At 48.1% G+C, this 19,985-nt stretch overlaps 1 protein-coding gene across 1 annotated transcript in view; it reads right to left on the reverse strand.

Annotated features, from left to right (window-relative positions):
• The window catches only part of FANCA (FA complementation group A), a gene marked incomplete at both ends in the record, with an annotated part of 36,803 nt that extends 20,631 nt beyond the window's left edge, over positions 1-16,172 (reverse strand). Inside the window, 17 exon segments of the mRNA XM_082005747.1 lie at positions 1,260-1,319; positions 1,414-1,509; positions 1,920-2,030; positions 2,856-2,989; positions 3,561-3,702; positions 4,154-4,230; positions 5,166-5,278; positions 5,890-5,956; positions 8,397-8,430; positions 8,894-8,976; positions 9,699-9,811; positions 10,803-10,876; positions 13,101-13,196; positions 13,816-13,958; positions 14,421-14,493; positions 15,474-15,583; positions 16,133-16,172. Coding sequence (XP_081861873.1) covers positions 1,260-1,319; positions 1,414-1,509; positions 1,920-2,030; positions 2,856-2,989; positions 3,561-3,702; positions 4,154-4,230; positions 5,166-5,278; positions 5,890-5,956; positions 8,397-8,430; positions 8,894-8,976; positions 9,699-9,811; positions 10,803-10,876; positions 13,101-13,196; positions 13,816-13,958; positions 14,421-14,493; positions 15,474-15,583; positions 16,133-16,172 — 1,566 coding nt within the window.
• Between the last annotated feature and the right edge of the window lie 3,813 nt (positions 16,173-19,985).

The following is a 19,985-nucleotide window of genomic DNA, read 5'->3' on the forward strand; positions in this document are numbered from 1 at the left end:
GAAGTGACTGAACCACTGCAATCGAATAAGAAGAACTACCTGATATGCAGGGTAAAACTGCAGGAAAACCAGGCCTGTTCCATCAGCCTGCCTCGATAAGGTTGTTATTTATAACAGCTCTCCTGGGTCAGCCCAAAGGTCTGTGTTGTTCTCTACACAGCTCCTACAGCAACTGCAGCAGATGCTCCTGCTTAACATCACATCATTTATCCAGTTGTCCCCCGCAGGGACAGCAGCTTTTCTGTGCTGAATTGGGTTTATTGTTATTCGATTTTAGTTTGTACACTTGGAATTAAGGCCCATAATCTTTGCTTCCAGCCCATGCCACTACGCTCCAGGCCTGGGCTGCCGCCCCAGGTTTCTCTTGTTCGAGCCATAAGACATCTTAAGACTCCAGCAACCCAGGCCAGTTTCTGAATGGACAAACAGATCAGACTTGGAAGAAGTTAAAAGAAAACTTCACTTACAACTTTCAGTCCATCACAGGACTAGATTTCACTGCAGTACATCCAACTACGCTGTCACCAGCCTGTATTTCATGTACTCCAGTTGGCTGACTGTATATGACAAGCCTGCCATACGTGTGATCAATGAGCCAAATGCTTCCTTATCAATTATTGTTGTTACCCGAAACCTATCATGAACCACAGTGTGAAACTGCAGACTGTAGATTCTCTCCCCAAATCTCCATTAAATATGAACACTTTGAGTACAATACCAAACAGATGACTGAAAAGAATCAAGATACAGATAAAATGCTTTCCTGTGTGATCAAATCATTGGGAGCAAATCCACAGAGGGAATTGTCATCATTGTAACAACCTGGTCAGTCAGCAGAACTAGCGCAGCCCCTTTTCCTACAAACCCCACACCATGCAACACCTTTAGATATTTTCTATACCCCACAGTACAGGATGGGCAAGAGGTAGCCAGCACTTTCCTGGCTTCAAACAGCAGGTGCTGACTGGATGGCTCACGTAGGTGCTGCTTGGCCAGTAGCTGGCCAGCTAATTGCTGAGTTCCTCTGTAGGCTCTCTCTGGAAGTAATCATCTCAGTCTGTTTGTCCTCTACACAACTCTAGTTTTCATGAAATCCAGGGAACGTTTCCATACTTAGGACTGCTATATCTTAAAGTTGGAGAAGATTTGGCAGCATGCTCAAACTTGGTAGGAATGGCAGCGAGGTTGATAACCTAAGCGCTTTTCCAGAGGAAAAGGGGCATGACTGACGAGAAAACTGTTAAACAGACCAGCAGTACCTGCACAGATTCGTCTGTGGAAGACAAGTCTTCATAGAGCCCCATATCTTCTATAGCAACCTGCGTGAGGTTACAGAGAGATGCACGTCATAACACAGCCAGTATTTTGACAGATCCCAAAAGAACTCTTTGAAAAGAGACAATTTTTACCAACCTTGAGGTCGGCCAGTCTGGTTTTAGCCAGAGTGATGTACTCCAAGAGGATAGATCGATGTTTTGTTGGAACAAAAGGCGGGTACATTATATGGACCTGAAATGTGAAATTCACAAGATTTGCCATTTTTACAGGAAATTAGTGTAAAATTCTGGTTACTGTTTGCACTTATTTACCTCAAATATTCCCCAGAGATGATGTTATTGCTTGTTTTAAGATGTGCCATCTTCATGGCAACCTACATGCATTTTTTCCCAACAGCAACAACAAACAAAATCACTTAAGTGCCTAAATTTCACTCCATGAAAGCAATTTTCCTTCTTGTCAAGTAAATGAAAGAATCTTGTACTTCCTTATTTCAGGAAGAAAAGGTTTTGAACAGTGTATCAGAAGTAATTTAATTGCTATAGCAACATTAATAATAATAGTCAAAGGCACGAGTGTGTTCACTTTGGAGCAGTTCTGTATCAGTCTTTAGAAAACCATCCCTGTCAGCATCTTCTCACCTTCAAGTACGGCGCTGCTTCAAAGGGCACTACCTCTGACAAGAACTCAAAGAGGAAGACCAGAGCTTTCTTGCTGCTCCCGTGGTGACCACCAGCATTTCCAAAGGAAGCCTGAAACCAGGGAAATGACAGCACAGCCTTTCAGTGCGGAGAGAATCCCTGTCCTAGCAATGCCGTAACTCAGCGCACAGATCCCAGACGTCCATTAGGTATCTGCTTCCTCTGTCAAGAGAACCTCTCTGGAGAAAAAACAAATCTGCCAGTTCCTACACAGCTTTATCTGGGCATTATAAGGAAAACAGGCCAGTCTGAGACTACACAGAACATAACTAGTTTGCCTTTTGATACATCCTGGACACTATCAGCGAAGGCTGAGCTTAGATTTGCAAACTCATATAAAGAAATTTACAGGTTTAAATTATCTGGAGATTTGCATACCTAAAATACCTACATGTTTACAACTAAAAGCTAACAACTAATTATCTATAAGGTCAAACACCACAATTACAGCTGCATGCAAACATCCAGGAAACAAGAATGCTTCATCCGCAATAACCTACAACTTATGCAATAACAACAGTGTTGGTTATCAAGATACTGAAATACATCCAAGATTATGATTATAACAGGAATTACATGTCTGCATTCCTGACAAATAACTAGAGAAGGCAAGGCGGACTGAAAAGATGAAAGAAGGGAAGACTGAAGAAAGCCAAATATATTCTTTGCAGACACAAAGGCAGTAATAAATATTAAACCATTCCTAATATCAACACACTCACTCTTTCTTTCCGCCCCCCCCTCCCCGCCCCTTCCTCCAATTCCTGGCTGTCTTGTCTGAAATTAGGCTTTCACTGTGCAGCAGAACATGCCTTATGCACAGGTTTATCACATACTTAAAACAAAGATTACCAGTCGATCCTCATTTAGTCTTACCTTAAACCATTCAGAGTAAGGCATGAAGACAGCAGGGCCCTCTAGAGCAGCCTGACGCGCTATCAGGAATGCGGTGATCATGTTTTCCATATCATAATTCTCAAAGGCCTTTATCAGGAGATGGCTCAATAGATCTAGAAACATAAAACAATAACCTCAAACTTTGCTCTTGACAACTGCGCTGTAATTTTCTACAGTAAATGAAGACAAATATCTGTGATAAAACATCTGCCACAAAAAGAAGGACGTGCATTGCAGCTTGGGGAACCTTTGGGACTCGCTTCTATTTTTTCATGCACTTTCAATAGTCGAATGCTGTAGGATTTCAATCTGCAAGAACTGCAGGGAGTCCAGCAATGAGACAATCAGTAAGAAACTCTAACAGACAAGGTCTGCTAGCAAAGGTGAGATAGAAGAACTAAGCTTCACTAATCACTACTCCAATTAATAATGACAGTAATAATCAAACACTATCAAAACACTGCATTTGAGAAGTGTCAGGCACAAGGCCTGGCATTCACGTCACCGCTGACGTGGAATGTCTGAACGGAAACACAGATTTTCTGCTGTTCCTTTCCATGCAGAAATCCCAAAGCAGCAACTATGAATGACTACGCTGCTACACCAGTCAGCGTGGTTTCCCTCTCCAGTACCTGAGGAGCAACAAGCACACATTAGCTTGCAGGCTTGCCAATACCTGCTTACCTTTGAACAGCTGCTCAGCCTCAGCCTGACAGACTACCAGCGTGGAAACACAGGACAGGACATGCTGCCAGTTCACCTCGTGAGTCTCCAGGACTTGCTGCAGCTGGCAGATCGACTCCTTTGCGCTGAATGCCACGAAGAGCTGGAAGAGGGGTAGCAATTCATTTTAGCTATGACATATGTCCACCCGTAAGAGTGAAATACACTGTCAAGATGAACATGCAGGTATTTTTGGTACGGCTTTTGAAAAAGCTATCCTGCGTGCATCTTTTGCGTCAGCTTTCCAGGGCCAGACATCGTTCTGGCTTGGATCCAGCATTGGCTAAAATAAACAGTAATATTCCAATTCTTTCAGAAGTCATGTCATATTCTGTAACAGTAAAAAAAACATCTTAAATTATCATCTTTGTTCTCATTAAGAGCTTTGCACAAAAGTCCCTTTTTCTTCATGCTTCATCCTGCCTACAATTCCTGGCAACTGGTTCAGACTCTGCAACTGGAACGCACTCTTTTTAAATAATCTCATTTCAGATATTTCAATTAATATAAACCCAACATAGTTAAGTACTCTTTGCAAAACCAGGAAGACATACTTTGCGATACAAGGTAGTGAGCAGCGAACAAGTTCTTGTAAAGCTCCACTCTTTCTGCATGTGGATGGCATCAGACACTGTACCCAGAAGAAGAAAATAGTTTACTCTTCAGCAGGTTTTAAAATAAACCCCAAACGTGTAACAACCACACAAGAGTTCCCTTTGGCTTTGACAGCCAGATACACTAAAAACCGCCTGCTGAAATCCTCTCTCTCCCATTCACCTTTGGAACACAGACTGTGGCCATTTCCCTACAGCACTGTCATCTCAAGCTGTTCTTGAGATCACACATTCATAGGCCTACATAATGCATGCACAGAGAACCAGCAAGGAATCACCTTTTTCCTCAATAATCTCTTTTAACTGGAAGCCAGCAAGAACACAGCTCTCCCACACAACAGATAAGCAGCTCTAGATCATAGCCCAGAGTGAATTTAGCAGAGATTTTGTAGCCCAAACATATTTCATCCTAAAAACATCAAGCCTCAGTTACGGATTAGAAGCCTTCCTCCTTTTATCTTTAATCAACCAAAAGCAGCACCCAGTCAGCAGAGGAAGGCCATGTCTTGTGCTTAAACCCTCCCACACACAGAGGCCAGGTTATTTTAGCCCTTCTCTGAAGCACCACCTCTCCCACCCCACTTCTCCTTTGGCCAGAACTGCTCCCAGAGGCAGAGCTCTCCCATGTCTGCTCTGTAAAGGCGCTGTTAGACGTTACTCCTAATATCTATTCATGAGCCATGGGTGAAGCTCTCTTGGAAGGCACTGATTTTCCACCTACAGTTTTCTCCTGAACCACAGCCCTTCAAAGCCCGGATTTTTTTTTTTTTTTTTGTCTGATCTGGCATCCTGCTTATACAGCCCCGGGGAAAGAGCTGGGGTGTCAGGAAGCTTCTCTGGCTCTGGGTCCTCCCGGCTGGACTCCACTCGGCGAGGTCTGGGTGGGACGGAGCTCCGGACGCACCACAACAACACACCCTGGGGACACTCACGCCTCCCAGCCTATTCCTACCTTTCAACAATGGGTTGTAAGTAAGGACCTCGGTCAGGGTGTGTCTAAAAAACTGCTGCAAGGAATCCGGATGAACTGCACTTTTATAAACCGACACGTTGAACACATTCAGCCTACAAACGACAAGGAAACACGCAGAAGCAATCCACAGGAAGTATGATCAACCAGGCATTGGTTGGGGTGGATGACTCATTTTTCTTCTACATGTATCTTATCAAGTTGCCAGAATATATACTTTTTTGTATAGATATGTATTTTTTTAAAAAAATACATTGGTTACTCGACGTTATGCAGCTGTTGGATTTACAAACTTGAGACAAATGTATACCCCTGCACAGGATGGGACTGCAGGTCAGAAAGTAATTAAACAAAGTGGCTTTGGAAGCAGGAGCTGGAGGAGGAGGAGATGACGGCACCTTCCAGGTATTTGCTGCTGAGCAGCAGAGTGAGAAAACTTGACAAGGGAAACTCGCCACATGCCAAGGTTGGTTCCAACACTGCCAGAACACCCTTTCCTACCTGACACTTATCTTTTTACATGCATTTTTACTTCACATATTTTATTAAAGAGGAGAATACTAAACCTAAGTCACACTGGGGTGGGGCGGGGTGTGTGTGTAAATAAATTTTAAAAACCCCACAACATTCCCCCTATTGCAGTAACAAGTGTAACAGTGGATAAAAACCTCCTCCGGACATTATTCAGGGGAACAGTGCTTCTTACCAGAACCTCATAGCTTGCAACGTGGAAACATCTTCCTGCTTCTCTTTACCAACAGCATCAAGCACCCCTGTAGCCCAAAGCAGAGACACAAAAACACAGTGAGAGAAATGGAAGGAACTGTCACACTAAACAACACAGGAACTAACTGGAACAAGCATTTTGTGCACCTTTACGAAGGTGACCCCATTAGGGAAATGTGTAGAAGCCATTTAGCAGCCGTAAATTCTTATGATACTTTTTCAAAAGCGACACATAGACTCAAAACCTATTAACGCTAACCTTGAACCAATTTAAAAGCATTCCCAAGAATGTGCTAATAATTAAGCCAGCTAAAAATGCACATAAATTAGTATTTCATTTCCAAACCCAATCCTAATCGTGCAGTGCATCTGCGAGCGTCAACACTGCAAAGCTGCAAGAGAGGAAAAGTCTGTCTGTAGGCTGGGCTTGGCACAAGCAAGCTTTGAATTAACAGCCCTCGGAAACAATGGTCTTGATCGCCCTCGCCAAATGAGCACGCTGCTGGGAGTGCCACACATCTGCAACGGCAGTGGAACTTCAGCTTACATTTGCTTAGCAGAAATTCCTTCAAAAGCCAAATCTGTCCCAGAACAACTGGCAGAGGTCACACAGGTTGGCAGCTTGCACAGCACGTTGCCTTGACCATCAGCCTACGCCACTCGGAGCCCACATACTGAGAGGCCCTTTGCTTTACAGCCTGCTGCAGCAGCAGTTTTTCTGTTTCTTGTCCCATCCTACCTTTAAAAGCCTCCTCTTTTTTAACAGTTAAAAGCATTTGTTTTATTAGGGTCATTCAGTGAAGCACCCCAAAAAGGAGATTTACTGAGCTGGGGCAGCAAAACAGGCACCCCTCACATGCCTTTCGTGAGGCAGTCCACAGTGTAAGATGTAATGCTCCCTTCTCCTGCTGAGGAGTACTTTAAGGTTAAGTAGGGGAGAATAAAGAAAAGGAGATAAACTCTACTTATCCTCGGCACAGGAGTTCAATATAGCAAGATCAGTACTATGAAGCACAGTGCTCCCATGTTACTCTCAGCCTGTCCTTCTCCTCCTGTGAAGGTCTTCATTTGTAGTGAATTATTTTACACAAAGAATCTTAATGTTCTTCAAAGCAGATGATTAGCTAGGTGAAACCCCTCAAAGGTGACCCAAAAGTATACACTAACAAAAATACCTTATATAAAACTCGATTAATACATTTTCAGACACACAAACTGCAAGTCAGTCAGTGGCAGCGCAGGCTGCACAAATGTGAAGGTCAAATGAAGAGCAAGTTAGCACAGACTCCTGCCTGACTGCCAGCAGCCTGCTTCTCTTCCTCCAAAATCCTCCTAGTCCTGTGTTTATAAGGGTTATTTTTCAAGTACCAACACTGTTAAAGGGCCACCTGAGATGGGACTCATGCATATTAAATAATAAAGCACTTCTCTTACAGCTTTCCCTTTTTAGAACCACTCCGCGAGATCTATAAGGCATCTCTGTCTACAGACAACGCTCCCTGCCAGCCCTGGGGCGAGGGATCAGGCTGGCAGTGCCCAGGGGAGAGATGCAGACAGTGGGAGCAGTCCCCAAGTCCTGGCTTGCAGTCATCCTACAGCAGAGGCAAAGCACCAACCTCTGCAGCAGCACTGAGCACGCTGCTGAAACACGCCAGCAAGAAAAGTGGGAAAGTGCTGTCGCTAAGGAAAGTAACAGCAGCCTCGCGGTCAGGTTGTACGAGTACACTGGTGCAGGGCACGCGAGGAGGTGTAAGCGAACGCGAGGAGGTGTAAGCGAACGCTTCCTCTGCTCTAGGGCAGATACAGCAACTTACCGTGAAGATCATCTGTGACACAAGACAAAAATAACCCTCATGTGTGTTTACTCTTTCTGCACCAGGATTTGCAGGGCAAATCAGGCACTACTATGCCTGAGCTTTCGCAGCAGCAGGACTGCCCAGGCCAAAACAGGCACATTGTCCATGGGATAGTTCTTGAAGACTAGCGCTTAAAGAATACACACGTGTACATGACATGTCTTTGCTCCGCATTAAAATAAATAAATAAATAAATAAAACGTTTCACAAAACTTCAGTCTGCAAATCCAAACCAGGAACCAGCAAAACAACTTATTCGCACGTAACTTTGCAAATCCAAAGTTTAATTTACTAAGCAGAAAAAAAAATTCTAGTTTAACCTCTGTGCTACAACAGATTGGATTGTCCAACCAGACTTGTTAAAAATCAGCTCAGATATCAACCTGATGTTGCAGCTGGGAGCATCAAAATGAACTAGCATAAAAGGGAAGAAATTATCCACAGTGTTTGAAGACGCTCACTTTACAAGAGCAAAAGGGAAAATAGAGGCACATAAAACCAGTGACATAAATATTATGCACAACAGAGGAAAAGCAACCCAGGCAAAGGATTTCTCCTTGGAGATTTAGCAATGAACGAGTCTAGCAAACAGCAGTGACTGCACAAAGCAATGAATCAGAAAAAGACTTACATGTCAACATTCTTTGTAAGACTGCACGACAGATCTGTTCAAAATTGACAAATTAAGACCATTTAGAGTTTGAAAAAGCTACAGTTATATGCAGAAAAAGTAAATTGACTCAAAGAAAGAGTTTTGTCCCTCTTAATTTAAAGCTTAACTTTTACCTCAGGCTTTATGGTAGAACAGACACAATAGACAGAAGGGCAAGCATTTCCCATGCCTCCGGGATTCCATGCCTCACATTCAAATGGAAAAAAGAGCAATAGAGGTGAAACCAAGGAAGACTACAAAACCCTTGACACCTCACCTTGGAGAAATTCTCTGTATATATAAAAAAGGGGTCTTTGTTCTGGTTTCACAATTTCCTCCTCACCCACTACAGCACCTGGACCACCACCCTTTCTTCGTTACTCTAAGCAGATCTATTTATACTCAGCAAGGCAGAGGTAGATAATGGAACTACTTTTTTAAGTAACTGTTTCTAAATAGGGTCAGTTTGTCCTTACATTGGGGACCTTCTTGAATTCCAGCTTCCTTCCCAGCTCCAAAGTTTGCTGAAAGCCGTTCTGAAGAAACAGGATCGCAAAGTCTGCAAATCAAGAAGGAATTAGTGTTTCAGCATCCCCTTTGAATAAAGATCACTCGCTCTTTCACCTTCCTGTCTCGGTCTCCCAACAGGATTAGTGTCTGAAAGGCCTCATTCACTACACAGCAGTCAGCAGGAATCATTTATTTTCTTGGAGTAAAATTACTCCCAGGCAAAAGGACCTAGGACAGTGGATGGCAAGGAACAGAGAAACTTAAAGGATTATAAAGACCAAAGCATTTACAGGTCTTATACCTGTTGTACCTGACCAACTGCACCGGTCCAAAGGTCTGACTACAGCTCTTCAATCAGATTGTGTAGTGATTTTTTTTCCAAACAAAACCACAAAATAAGTGATAGAAAATGACAGGGGGGAAATGGAGCCGTTAAATATTTCTGGTCCAAAATATCTCAGATGGTTTGCAGGAGTGTCACGCTCTCAATATATCACCCCTGGCCCCTCACACCTTGCAATTACACTTCCTTGTGATACTATAACTCAAAGGGACACAGCAATTCAAACCAATTACCTTTTAAAGGGAAAAAAATTTGCTAAATTCACCACACATAAAAATATATTCCCCTCACAGAAATGCCGTAAGAAAATGCAAAGCTAGGCCTCCGTTCTTACACCTCCAAGCTTTCGCCTGGCACAGCCCCTGCTGCAGGCTGTGCCGACTGGCAGCCGGGCCCCGCTCCGCCAGCGCCCGCGCCGAGTGCCTTGCCTGACAGAACGCGCCCGGCGAGCTCCGCATCCCGGGAGGAGGACTCCGCCTGCTCACAAAGGCCACAAAGGCTGCTGCACAGCCACTCCACCACGGCAGGGATGGCCGGGTTGCTGGGAACAAACAAAAGCAGATTCGATTCAATCCCTCCTACTCTTTGAAAGGCTTGGGCTTTTGCTCTTGGACTAAGGAAAGAACCATCTGTGAGGGACTCTGCCCTATACGTGGCATTTCATTTCTTTAATTTGGACCAGCAAGAGCTTTATTTGCTTTACAGAAAGATTCCGCAACAAACACATCCAGAGGAATAAATACATGTGAAGTTGTGTGTTCAAGTATTTCCTCATCTCTGACATTAAAGTACTTCCATATTAAAAGTTTTGCTAGAACACAGACTTTAGTTCTTATTTCCAAGATACTTGGATAAAAATGCTTTAAAAAAACCCCAAACCTCAAGCTCTTAATCTATCCCCTTGGTTTCCTTAAATTTGAAATAGAGTGGGCACTGAAGGCTGTTTTCCTATCCCTTTGACAGACAAGTAAACCAATATCAAAAGCCTAAAAGATCGCTGCAACATTCCTTTGACACCATAAGAAAACAACCTGAACTTCACAAAGGATAACTGGTTTTAGTTGTTAGCTCTGTATTGGGGAACAAAAATAATAATAATTTTTATGGGCTAAACGAGTTTCCAAAGCAGACCTGGTGGCACGGCCAGGTGAACGGAAGGAGCTGCGCTACCGAGCCCTTTCCCACGCAGCGTGGTAACCACCCACACGCAGCCATCTTGCACCAGTGAAACAAGGCGGGAGATAAAGCATCACCTCGCACGGGCTGCGGCGGTGGCTCGCACCGAGCCATTTCGCTTTGCGTGGCAACTGCTGCGGCAGCCGTCGGGCCAGCTGTCGCCGCACCTTAAACCGCCCTAATTAACCCAGAGTAACCTCTCAAACCCAGGGTAACTTCTTAAATCCTGCTAATCTGATCACTTGCCAGCATCTGACTATATTCTTAGTCCAGAATACTTACGACTAATCCCCGATTACATTTCAATAGGCTTTAAGAGATTAAATACATCTCCAAACCTATAAACCTCTGCTCACCTCTCCAGCAGCTCTCCCAGTCCAACAATGTCATCTCTGTGCAGGTGCCACACAGCTTCCAGCACTGGAGGATCCTAACAAGATGTCACAATTAGGTCATAGTCTGCATTTTGCAGTTAGCGTTAACATTTGGCTAACATAAACTATATAGAAAAAAATAAAACCAAATTCCATTTATTCAAACTACCCAGAACTTACTCAAATTTTAAAATGACAACATAGGAAACACCAGGTGAGGAAAGATTATATTTGATTTTTCCTTCCTACTAATTTTGAATGGTTTAGGGATGTAGATGCATCATCATTTCCCATTTTCATGGTCAAGTAATAAATGTATCTATCTTTGTCCCCCGGAATAATGCTGATGCTGGATATTCAAAGGAGCAGCGGATATCCCAGAAAGCAGGTAACACCACAAAGTTTCAAGTCTTGTCAATTCAGATCCAGAAACAGATTAGAGAATTACCGCTTAGCCTATTAACTGTTTATTAGTCTCCGTGAAGCGAGTTTGCTGCTCTCAAATCCATCTCCCAATAGCAGACTACAGAAAGAGACACTGCAGCTGTACGGCCAGAGAGGCCGGAGGGCGCAGAGGAAAAACCAACGCCGCTCGGGCAGTCCTGCTCCTAAACGCCGGGCTCGCCATCAGCAAAACCAGCACTAGGCATCGCTCCCGTGCCAATGAAGCTGCTGCCCCTCGTGCCTCCCTGCAGCATCCCTTCCAGCTCCCACCGGGAACAGCGTGTGCTGGAGAGAGTCCTGTGCTGGCAAAACGGGACTCCAGGGTACACCTGGCAGGGAAAAAGGTGCAGCAGCAACTTCTGCTCATTCCAGCCTCCAGACAGAAACCCTCCAAGCCAGAAACAAAATCTTCACACCTTGTGAAGGAAGAGGTACTTGGGAGTCTTGGGCACATGATCCATTCAGGAGAAAAATCCCACGAGCTTTCTGCAGCAACCAGCGGCTGCCTCGTAGCGTGACCCTAGACTCGCCCACATACTTTGTCTTCGACAACCTCTTTCTTTCCTTAACAATCTCGATTACACTTGATCTCCATGTCTACCTGAGAGCGAGGAGATCTTAATCAGCCCACAAAACACACCGGATTCTATTTTCAGCCCAGGATTGGATATTTGAGACTAGAGCATGCCTCTTTATCCTAGCAGATCAGCCTCTTCCTTTTTTCCCACCATAGCAATGAGCAACCAAAACTGTCTTGCGCACAAAATGTCCTTAACTCCACTTAGAGCATCGATTACCCTAAGAAAACAAACCACCCAAATGAAATCAAGACAACACATTTGGGAAGCAATGCAACCTGTTAGCTGCTATCGTATTTCTCTCAAGCCATTTTCTGCATGAACTTACTTAGGCTTATCACCATTCCCAGATAAAAGGAGCAGAGAACGAGAATGCCAAAGACACACTGAATATTATGGGAAAAGCACATAAAGGACTTGTGGGACCGTGCCACCCCACGGCCGGCTGGCAGCGTCGGCACTGCCTGGTTAATCAATCCAAATTGCTTAGCCCAGGCAGCAAACCCACACACCAGCTGATGGAGAGTTATTAGCGCTTTTCGCTGATAACAGTAAGGCAGTGAAGCTAAACAGGAAAGAAAACGATACCCCAAAGCTTCTATTAGCTACTGCGTCACCTCAGATGAGCTCAATCCCATTACTCATGCTGCAACTCCAGACAGGTTACTGCCGTGCTCTTCCTAGCTGGTTCCTAGTGACAACCAGCCATGCTCAGTGCAAATGGAAAGAGTTAGACTTCTCCTTCAGAGAGGCAAGAGTGCTGCTTGCCTAGCTCCCTAAAAATCAATGCTTGATCAGCAAGGTGCTGCCAACTCTCCTTTGTGGCAGTTTCTCAGAAGCGGCCACGCAATTTTAATAATCCACCTACTTCCAAACCTCTACTAAGTCCTCTTCAAAAAAAGCAAATCCCGCTACAGAAGCAAGGAAGCTCCCTTAAAATAAAGAAAACAAAACAAACAAAAAACCCCACCATTTATAATTCAGTTCGTGCCTTTGAAAGGTCTGGAAGACCACAGTCATTCTCAGGAGGAGTTCAGGACCGCAGATGACCATAAGCAGGGATGAGCAGTGGCAAGACTGCTCTAGGTCACCCAAAAACCACCGAGGGAAACTGGACAGAAATCACAGCATCTCACTAGTCCATTTAACAGTTATCCCTGGCCTTCACAGGCAAGGAGGGTTGAAAACACATTGCCGGATCACAGAGATGGAGCCTAAATGGTCTGTAAGATGGCAACACTTCTCCTCGAGTTCTTACCTTTGTTTTCCACATTTCTTGACAGAAGCGTGAGCGACAGAACACATTGTTCGCCAGCAAATCCTTGACCGTTTGAAGCAAGCAAGACAACCTCTTCTGGAATCGCCCCAGAAATGAAGCAGAAATAATTTCCTTTGTAAACAACACATTCTTAGAAAAACAATTTGCTGCCTTTTTTCCCCTGTTTACTGGGAGTTTTTTAAAGGCTTCAGTAGCGGAGAGAATTCATGGGAAGGGCCCAAATTTTCATGGTAAGGCTGAACTGAAGGCAGCCAGCCCGACAGCAGTGACACCTGACAGCTCCTCAGAGGTGACTTGAGCCAGCAGCCACGGCGCAGCTTTTGTACGGATGGCCGTCACCACACCTGGCTACACCGCAAACGGAGACCACCAATAAAGACGGAACCGTGGATTAAAGAGACCAAGCCTGAGGTACACCAGAGGTGACAACACCAGGTCTGCTTAGAGAGACCTGTGTAACACTGCACTGCGGCAACAGACAAAAAACTTCATCTCCAAGCTGTCAAAACCAGCCGCTTTCCTGTGTAGGAGAAGAACGCCACACTTCTGTGAGCGTATCCGACACACAAGTGAATAATCATCCACTCAGGTCCTACGTGTTTGGGTGACTTTATCAGAACAGATAAACTGGGTTTAAAGTCAAACCTAACATTACTGTTTTCTGGATAAACTAAATGTAAACTTTTTCCCTTACTCTCTGGTCCAAGTTCAGCAGTGGGACTTGAGAGGAGCTTGCAGAAGCCTGGCAGATCCGCTCGATGCTGGTAACAGCATTTTTGGCTGCCAAGATTGCTGCGGGTACACCCAATTTTGAGGCCTGTTCCTGCAGAACAGAAACTAAAAAAAAAAAAAAAAAAAAAAAGCAGCAGAAAGCTGTCAGCATGGAGGAAAAAAGGTTTGACAACATGACTATGAAGACAGAAGTCCCAGGTCTTAAACCCCTTCCAGCACAGATGTCATTTGTTGCACTGGGCAAATCGTTATAATTTTCATGTATCATTCCTTTACTGTACATAAAACGGGGGCAGAACAACCACAGAGCTGGAATATGCTTGCTAAGCAGATTTTTGTATTTTAGTCTTGTGGGGCTCACAGTAACACTTTAAAATAATCAAAATGTTCAACGAGCAGACTTTGCCAGCGGTGTCATCACCAGACAAGTAAGAAACAAGTAGCCAAATGGGCGACCAGAACAATGAAAAGAAAGTCAAACTGGGATTGCATTTAACAGGCAGAAATTCGGTACATAAAGAAAAGTTCTTTCCCACGTCCGTCTCCAACAGACACTCTTTCACTCACCTATAAATGACTCTGACTGTACTTCCTGGTGCTCTGCACCATCCTGTCCAGCTGGCTTGACCGAATCTTCCACCTGGAAGCCAAACCAAACCATAACAGTCTTAGATGTCCATTACACACATTTGCAAATGTATTCCCTCTGAAGCCTACTGAGCAGCCCTGGCATTTTTGGGGGCTGGAGCAACTGAAGTGAAATTAACACCAAGCTCCCACACGGTCCTGCTAAACTGGAGATTTCAGTGCACTTTACAGGAGACATAAGTACAGTTATCGTCATTTTATGCAGAGAAAAGAAGATACGGGTCAAGTTACTTGTCCCCAGTCACCCAATAGATCAGCAGCAGCACGAGGAACAGAACTTCGATCTTTCAAGTCCCTTCTGTGAAGCCATGCTGACATAAATATTTGATGAAACGTGTCAAAATATCAGATCCTTTCCTAGTTAAATCCCCTTTTTTCTTTCTATAAAAGACGAATATTCTGTACAGAAAGAAACATCCTCATGGCTGAACTGTGGGAAGTATTTGAATTGTCTATTCAAGTTATCACATCAAAAGCTCTCTCCAGTACCTGAAGGGAAAGTAGAACGTGGCCAAGTTGGAATGTTGGCTCAAGCGTCTATAGGCAAATGACACAGGTTTTCATAAAGACAGTCACAATAGTCAGAAATGGTTGCTAATTCAGAGAAAACACAAATCTCTCCTGATTTTTTTTTTTTCCTCTATATTCACAAAAAGCCAGTTCTGACCCCAAGAAAAAGGTGCTGGATTTCCCTTTGTCACAAATCCAAATCATGCTTAACCATTTTTAGCCTGTAACAATAAAACATAGAGGAATAAAGGAAAAAAAAAACCTAATTTCTGCAACACAGACCTCTCAACTTCAGCTTACTCCTACAGTGCTGTTTTTTCTTTTCACTTATCATGAAAACTGTGTTCCCTGGCCATTTATTCTATGGTTGCTTTGGGAAGGACCCTGGTGGAACCCACCTCGAGCTGGGACCTCCCACGATCCCCAGCCTGACCATTACGCCCCAAACCATCCCGCTCCTACCTCCAAGAGGAGGTCATTCAGGTTCTGGTGATGATCCAGAAGGCGCAGAGCCGCTTCCTGGAGCTCTGCTCCGCTCCCAAAGGCGCTTTTTCGTTTCCTGGCTCTCCCTGCTGAGAAGTTTGGATTTCTTCTATAACCACAGTCTGCTCCAACAGCCCCCCCGAGGACACCTCCATCTCTCTGCTGCTACAGCACAGAGCGCTGACAGGGCGAGGGCGGCCGCAGGCAGACCCCCGTTAGCCAGCAGCATGACAGGAGCGGCGCACGATGGTTCTGTGCGGTCTGCTGCGGGCGGCTCTGCAGCCAAAGCCCCGTGGCCTTCAGCGCGCGCAGCCCAGCGCGGCCAACAGCCTGTCAGGCGCTGTCAGCCATCGGCCTCCAAGGGTCCCTTGGCTCAAAGCAGCTCCTGCCTGCCCTGACGGCCCCACGCCAGGACAGGAGCCGTGGCAGGGCCACGAGAAGGCCACCAGCCTTTGGGAGAGGGTTGCTGAGCGGAGCAGGGGCAGCGGGGCTGAGGCGGGGGGCTGCCAGGAGCCCTGAGCACCGCAGAGGGCACAGAAGGGACGTTCGCCCCTCCCTGCCCCTCTGCTGCCCCTCAGGAAGCGCCAAGCCAACAGCTCACCCCGAGGAGCCCCGCAGCCGCCTCGGCCCGGACCTACCCAGCAGGTCCCGCCATGTCCTCCCGCCCGGGCCCGCCATCACGGCGGCCCGCGCCGCTTCCCGCCAAACCAACCTGCCCGCCCTGCGCCGCCATTAGCTGCCCGCTGGGGGAGGCCGCCCCCACCCATTGGCTGGAAGAGCGGCGTGGCCCCGCCCACCCTTCCGCCATCTTGGTAGCGGCGGAGGCGGGGGCTGCCATGTTGGGGAGGGAGGTCGGTGTCGGGCGGAGGGCGGCGGGGCCGCCAGCAGTCGCCGTGTGGGGCGGCGGGACGGGATGCGGTGAGGTTGGGATGTGGGGGGACACGTTGGGGTAGGGCACGGGAAGAGGAGAAAGCACTCTACAAAGGCAATGTGTGGGGGACAGGGGAGGGTGTCCAAGGCCGCAGCCAAGACATGGCTGCCAGGAGAAGGGCTTCCCCCTGGCAGGCCCTGAGGGGAAGCAGCCTGGCGGGGGGCCTCAGCACAGCGGGGACTGACACCCCCACAGAGCATCTGGGGCGGGGCTGTGAGGGCTGATGGTGGCCATCCCCCTCTCCAGGACATCCACCATCCCTCAGGCCTCTTCCCGGTGCAGTGTCCCTGGGACCGGCTCCGACAGCCGCGGTGTTGGCCTCAATCTCCTTGAGACCGCTCTCGCAGTGAAACAGGCCCCTTGTAGCCCCGCGTCCCTCGGGGCGAGGGTGCTGCGTCTCCTTGTAGCTCCCCGGGAAGGGGACGGGGGAGGCTGGAGCTCCCAAGGGGGGAAATCGCCGGCCGCACACAGCCAGGCATTGCTGGAAGCAATGAAGGTTCCAGAGGGAGCAGCGTGGAATTCCCACAGGGATTTTCCCTGTTTGCATCTCATCCAATCCTTCCCTTAGCTGCTGTTAGCATGCCCCGCAGAGGGCTCGGGGCAGGAGGCAGCAATTCGTCCTGAGGAGGATGGCAGTGTACGGGCGGGGGAACAGCCCCAGCGTGTTCACCATCGAGAGGCTTCTGTGTGCAGACGTTGAAATCGCAGTGCCAGAATTGGCCGTGGGATGTTTTTATTGCAGTGTTGGTCCCGGGAGCGGGTGAGTCAGCAGCACTCACTGCTGAGAGCCGGAGAAAACCCTTCCCGGCAGCGCCGGTGGGAGGTCAGGCTCCGGCTCTGGCACTGGCAGTGCGATGGGCTCCCGCAGCCAGCCTGCTACCGTGCCAGGGAGACTGCGGAAAGCCACCACAAGCACCGAATCTCAGCTTGGAGACAACGAGCGGAAACCCTTTCCAAAATCACATTTCTGACCTGCTTTAAACCACTGTCAAGTTTGTGGCAGCCCCAGGTTTTAGAGGGGCACACCAAAGAGGGGGAGCGTTTGTCTCCTCCGCCCGCCGGGCAGCTCGGTGAGCTGGGGGAGCCCTGAGCCAGCAAAGCTGATCAAAACCTCTCCCACAGCAACCCTGCCTGGGGGGACATCTGCGGGGGGTCGCTTTGCAGATGGTGGGGACTGCCTACGCAGGGGAACGGAGGACACAGCCACAGCCGAGGCAGCGGGGACGTGGGTGGGAGCAGGTGGGATGCGGCACCTCCATGTTGTCCCTGAGAAGGCACAGGCTCCGAGGGGAGTGGGAGTACTGAGTCAGACTGGGGGTCGGTATGGAGGAATTGAGGGGAGCCAGCAATTAATGTAGTTAAGAAGCTAGAAGGACTCATCGGAAGGGAAGGGAAGAAGAAGGGAAGGGAAAAAGAAGGGAAGGGAAGAAGAAGGGAAGGGAAAGACCTGCCTCCAAACATCTCAGACATAAGCAGGGTGGAAGAAAAGGAATTATTTAGCAAGGTACAAAGAGATAAAAAGGAGAAGATGGGATGGGGCAGGGAGGGTAATTTTGGCTGGAGGTGAGGAGGAGCCGTCTGTGAGCTCTGAGGTCTGCACCGTGCAGCCCGGGGGCCTGAGCTGAGCTCCAGCCACCGGGATGTGTCCCAGGAACGCGGGGGCTCAGCCACCGGGATGTCCCCTGTCCCATCCTCCCCGAGCGTCCCGGGCTCCCTGCCGACAGGCCGGAACCCGTGTCCCGTGTGTTGCAGAGCCCCGTGCCTGTGCGGTCCCACGCTGCGGGCCGAGGGAGCCGTCGCCCACGGGTGGAAATGGAACAGCAAATGTCTCTGTTGTCGATACGGCCGGCAGGCCTCTGCGGCCGTCCGGGCTCACTGGCTTGCAAAGAGCCGCACTCGCTATATTTAATCCTTCAATGTGTTATCTGTGAGGTACACCGAGTCAATGTGGTGTGCTCAGAGAATTGGTTTTAATTAAAATATTAATGAAGAAGACTCTAGAAAGGAACTGGAGCTTTAACAAACGCTCTCTGAGTCAATCTCTCTTCCTCTCCAGCCCCTGAGCCTTTGCAGTGCTTTGCTCTCCTCCCGCAGCAGGGCAGATCTGGCGGAGCCCGGCGCCCGTGCAGGGCTCTTGTGCTCCTGCGAAGGGCTCGCACGGCGTGGCTGGCCCCGGCAGCCCGTCTGAGCCCGAGCTCAGGCTTCCGGGCTGCCCCACAGTTTATTCAGGCAGAGAGGAGACTGGGGAGCTCTTACGGCATCTGCGCCCCGGGAGCCCAGTGCCTCCATTGCACAACGGACGTGCTGCAGAGCCGCTCCTGCCCCAGAGCGGGGTGTACGGCAGCAGCGGCGACCGCCGCAGGATGGGGCTCAGCGTCCCTCTCGGGGAGACCGAAGCGCCGATCTCAGGGCGGAGGCTCGATTGACTCGGGGCTGGCAGGGGCATTTCGGGGAACTGGGAGCAGCAAGTGGCCCATTACACCGGGCACAGGGACTCCTCTCTGGTTTGACCAAATTAGAAGAACCAAGGGGAAACCATCACTGCGATGGCCGAACCAATGAGAAACCCTTTGAGGGTGTGCAGAGGGGCGCAGCCGAGCGCCCAGCATCGCTGCCCGGAGCTGGAGCCCGCAGTCCAGGCAGCGATGCCGGGAAGCTCCGTAAACTCCAGCCACATCTGGGGCCAGCACGCAACACACAACAAGAGCGAGCTACCTTGTAAAACACTCTCTCCTTTCATGGCCCCAAGTTTGCAGCAGCTGAGGAAAGTGGGGTAGGTGCATCCAACCCCGTGGGTGCTCTGTGGGATCATCTCAGGTTCCTGTGGCTTTTTAAAGGGAATTTTTTGCATATGGCAGATGAAACCTGTGTGAATGCATTACCCGCAAACACACACGGCACACAGCACGCAGCCCTGCTGCAGGCTGCTGGGGAAGGGCTCTGCCCTCCGTCCCGGCTCCACGGCCATCTCACTGGATGCTGAGGGTAGCAGGGAGCCAGGAAATCTAACCCTTCCGTAGTGGTCTGCAACCATTTCCCAACCTCTTCTCTTTTTTTTTTTTCCTATTTCTTTCATTTTTAATTATATTTCCCCTATGCACATACACACTTGGCTTTTGTTTGATTTTTTTCCAAGATGGTAGCTTTTAATTACATCTTGATTTCATATTAATTACAGTTTTCCCCAAAGCAAAGGGCTTTGTGCTTTATAATTCAAATGCATTCCCATTAATCCTGCAGGTTGGGTTATCGCTGCCTTCAAATGCCGCGCGTCCTCCCCACTCCGATCCCCGACGGTGCCGCCCTGGCTGTGTCCGGAGGCGCTGGCAGGTGTGTGCGGCGCAGGAAAGCCGGCAGCCGGCTCGGCCCGGCACGGACCCGCTGCAGCCACGTGCAGCTTTCCTCCCACTAACGTCTCTTCCCAAGCAGGCTGCAAAGCCGGCTGATAACAGAGTGAATGTCGCATTCAAATCTCGCTTGGTGGTGCAGAAAGCCAGACCCAGACGTCAGTGTCGCAGCCAAGAGCTGCTCCGGGTGGCCGGAGCCGTGTGGCTCTCCTG

The sequence above is a fragment of the Phaethon aethereus genome (genome assembly GCF_964289735.1).
Source record: "Phaethon aethereus genome assembly, chromosome: 13".
NCBI classification, from domain to species: Eukaryota; Metazoa; Chordata; class Aves; order Phaethontiformes; family Phaethontidae; genus Phaethon; species Phaethon aethereus.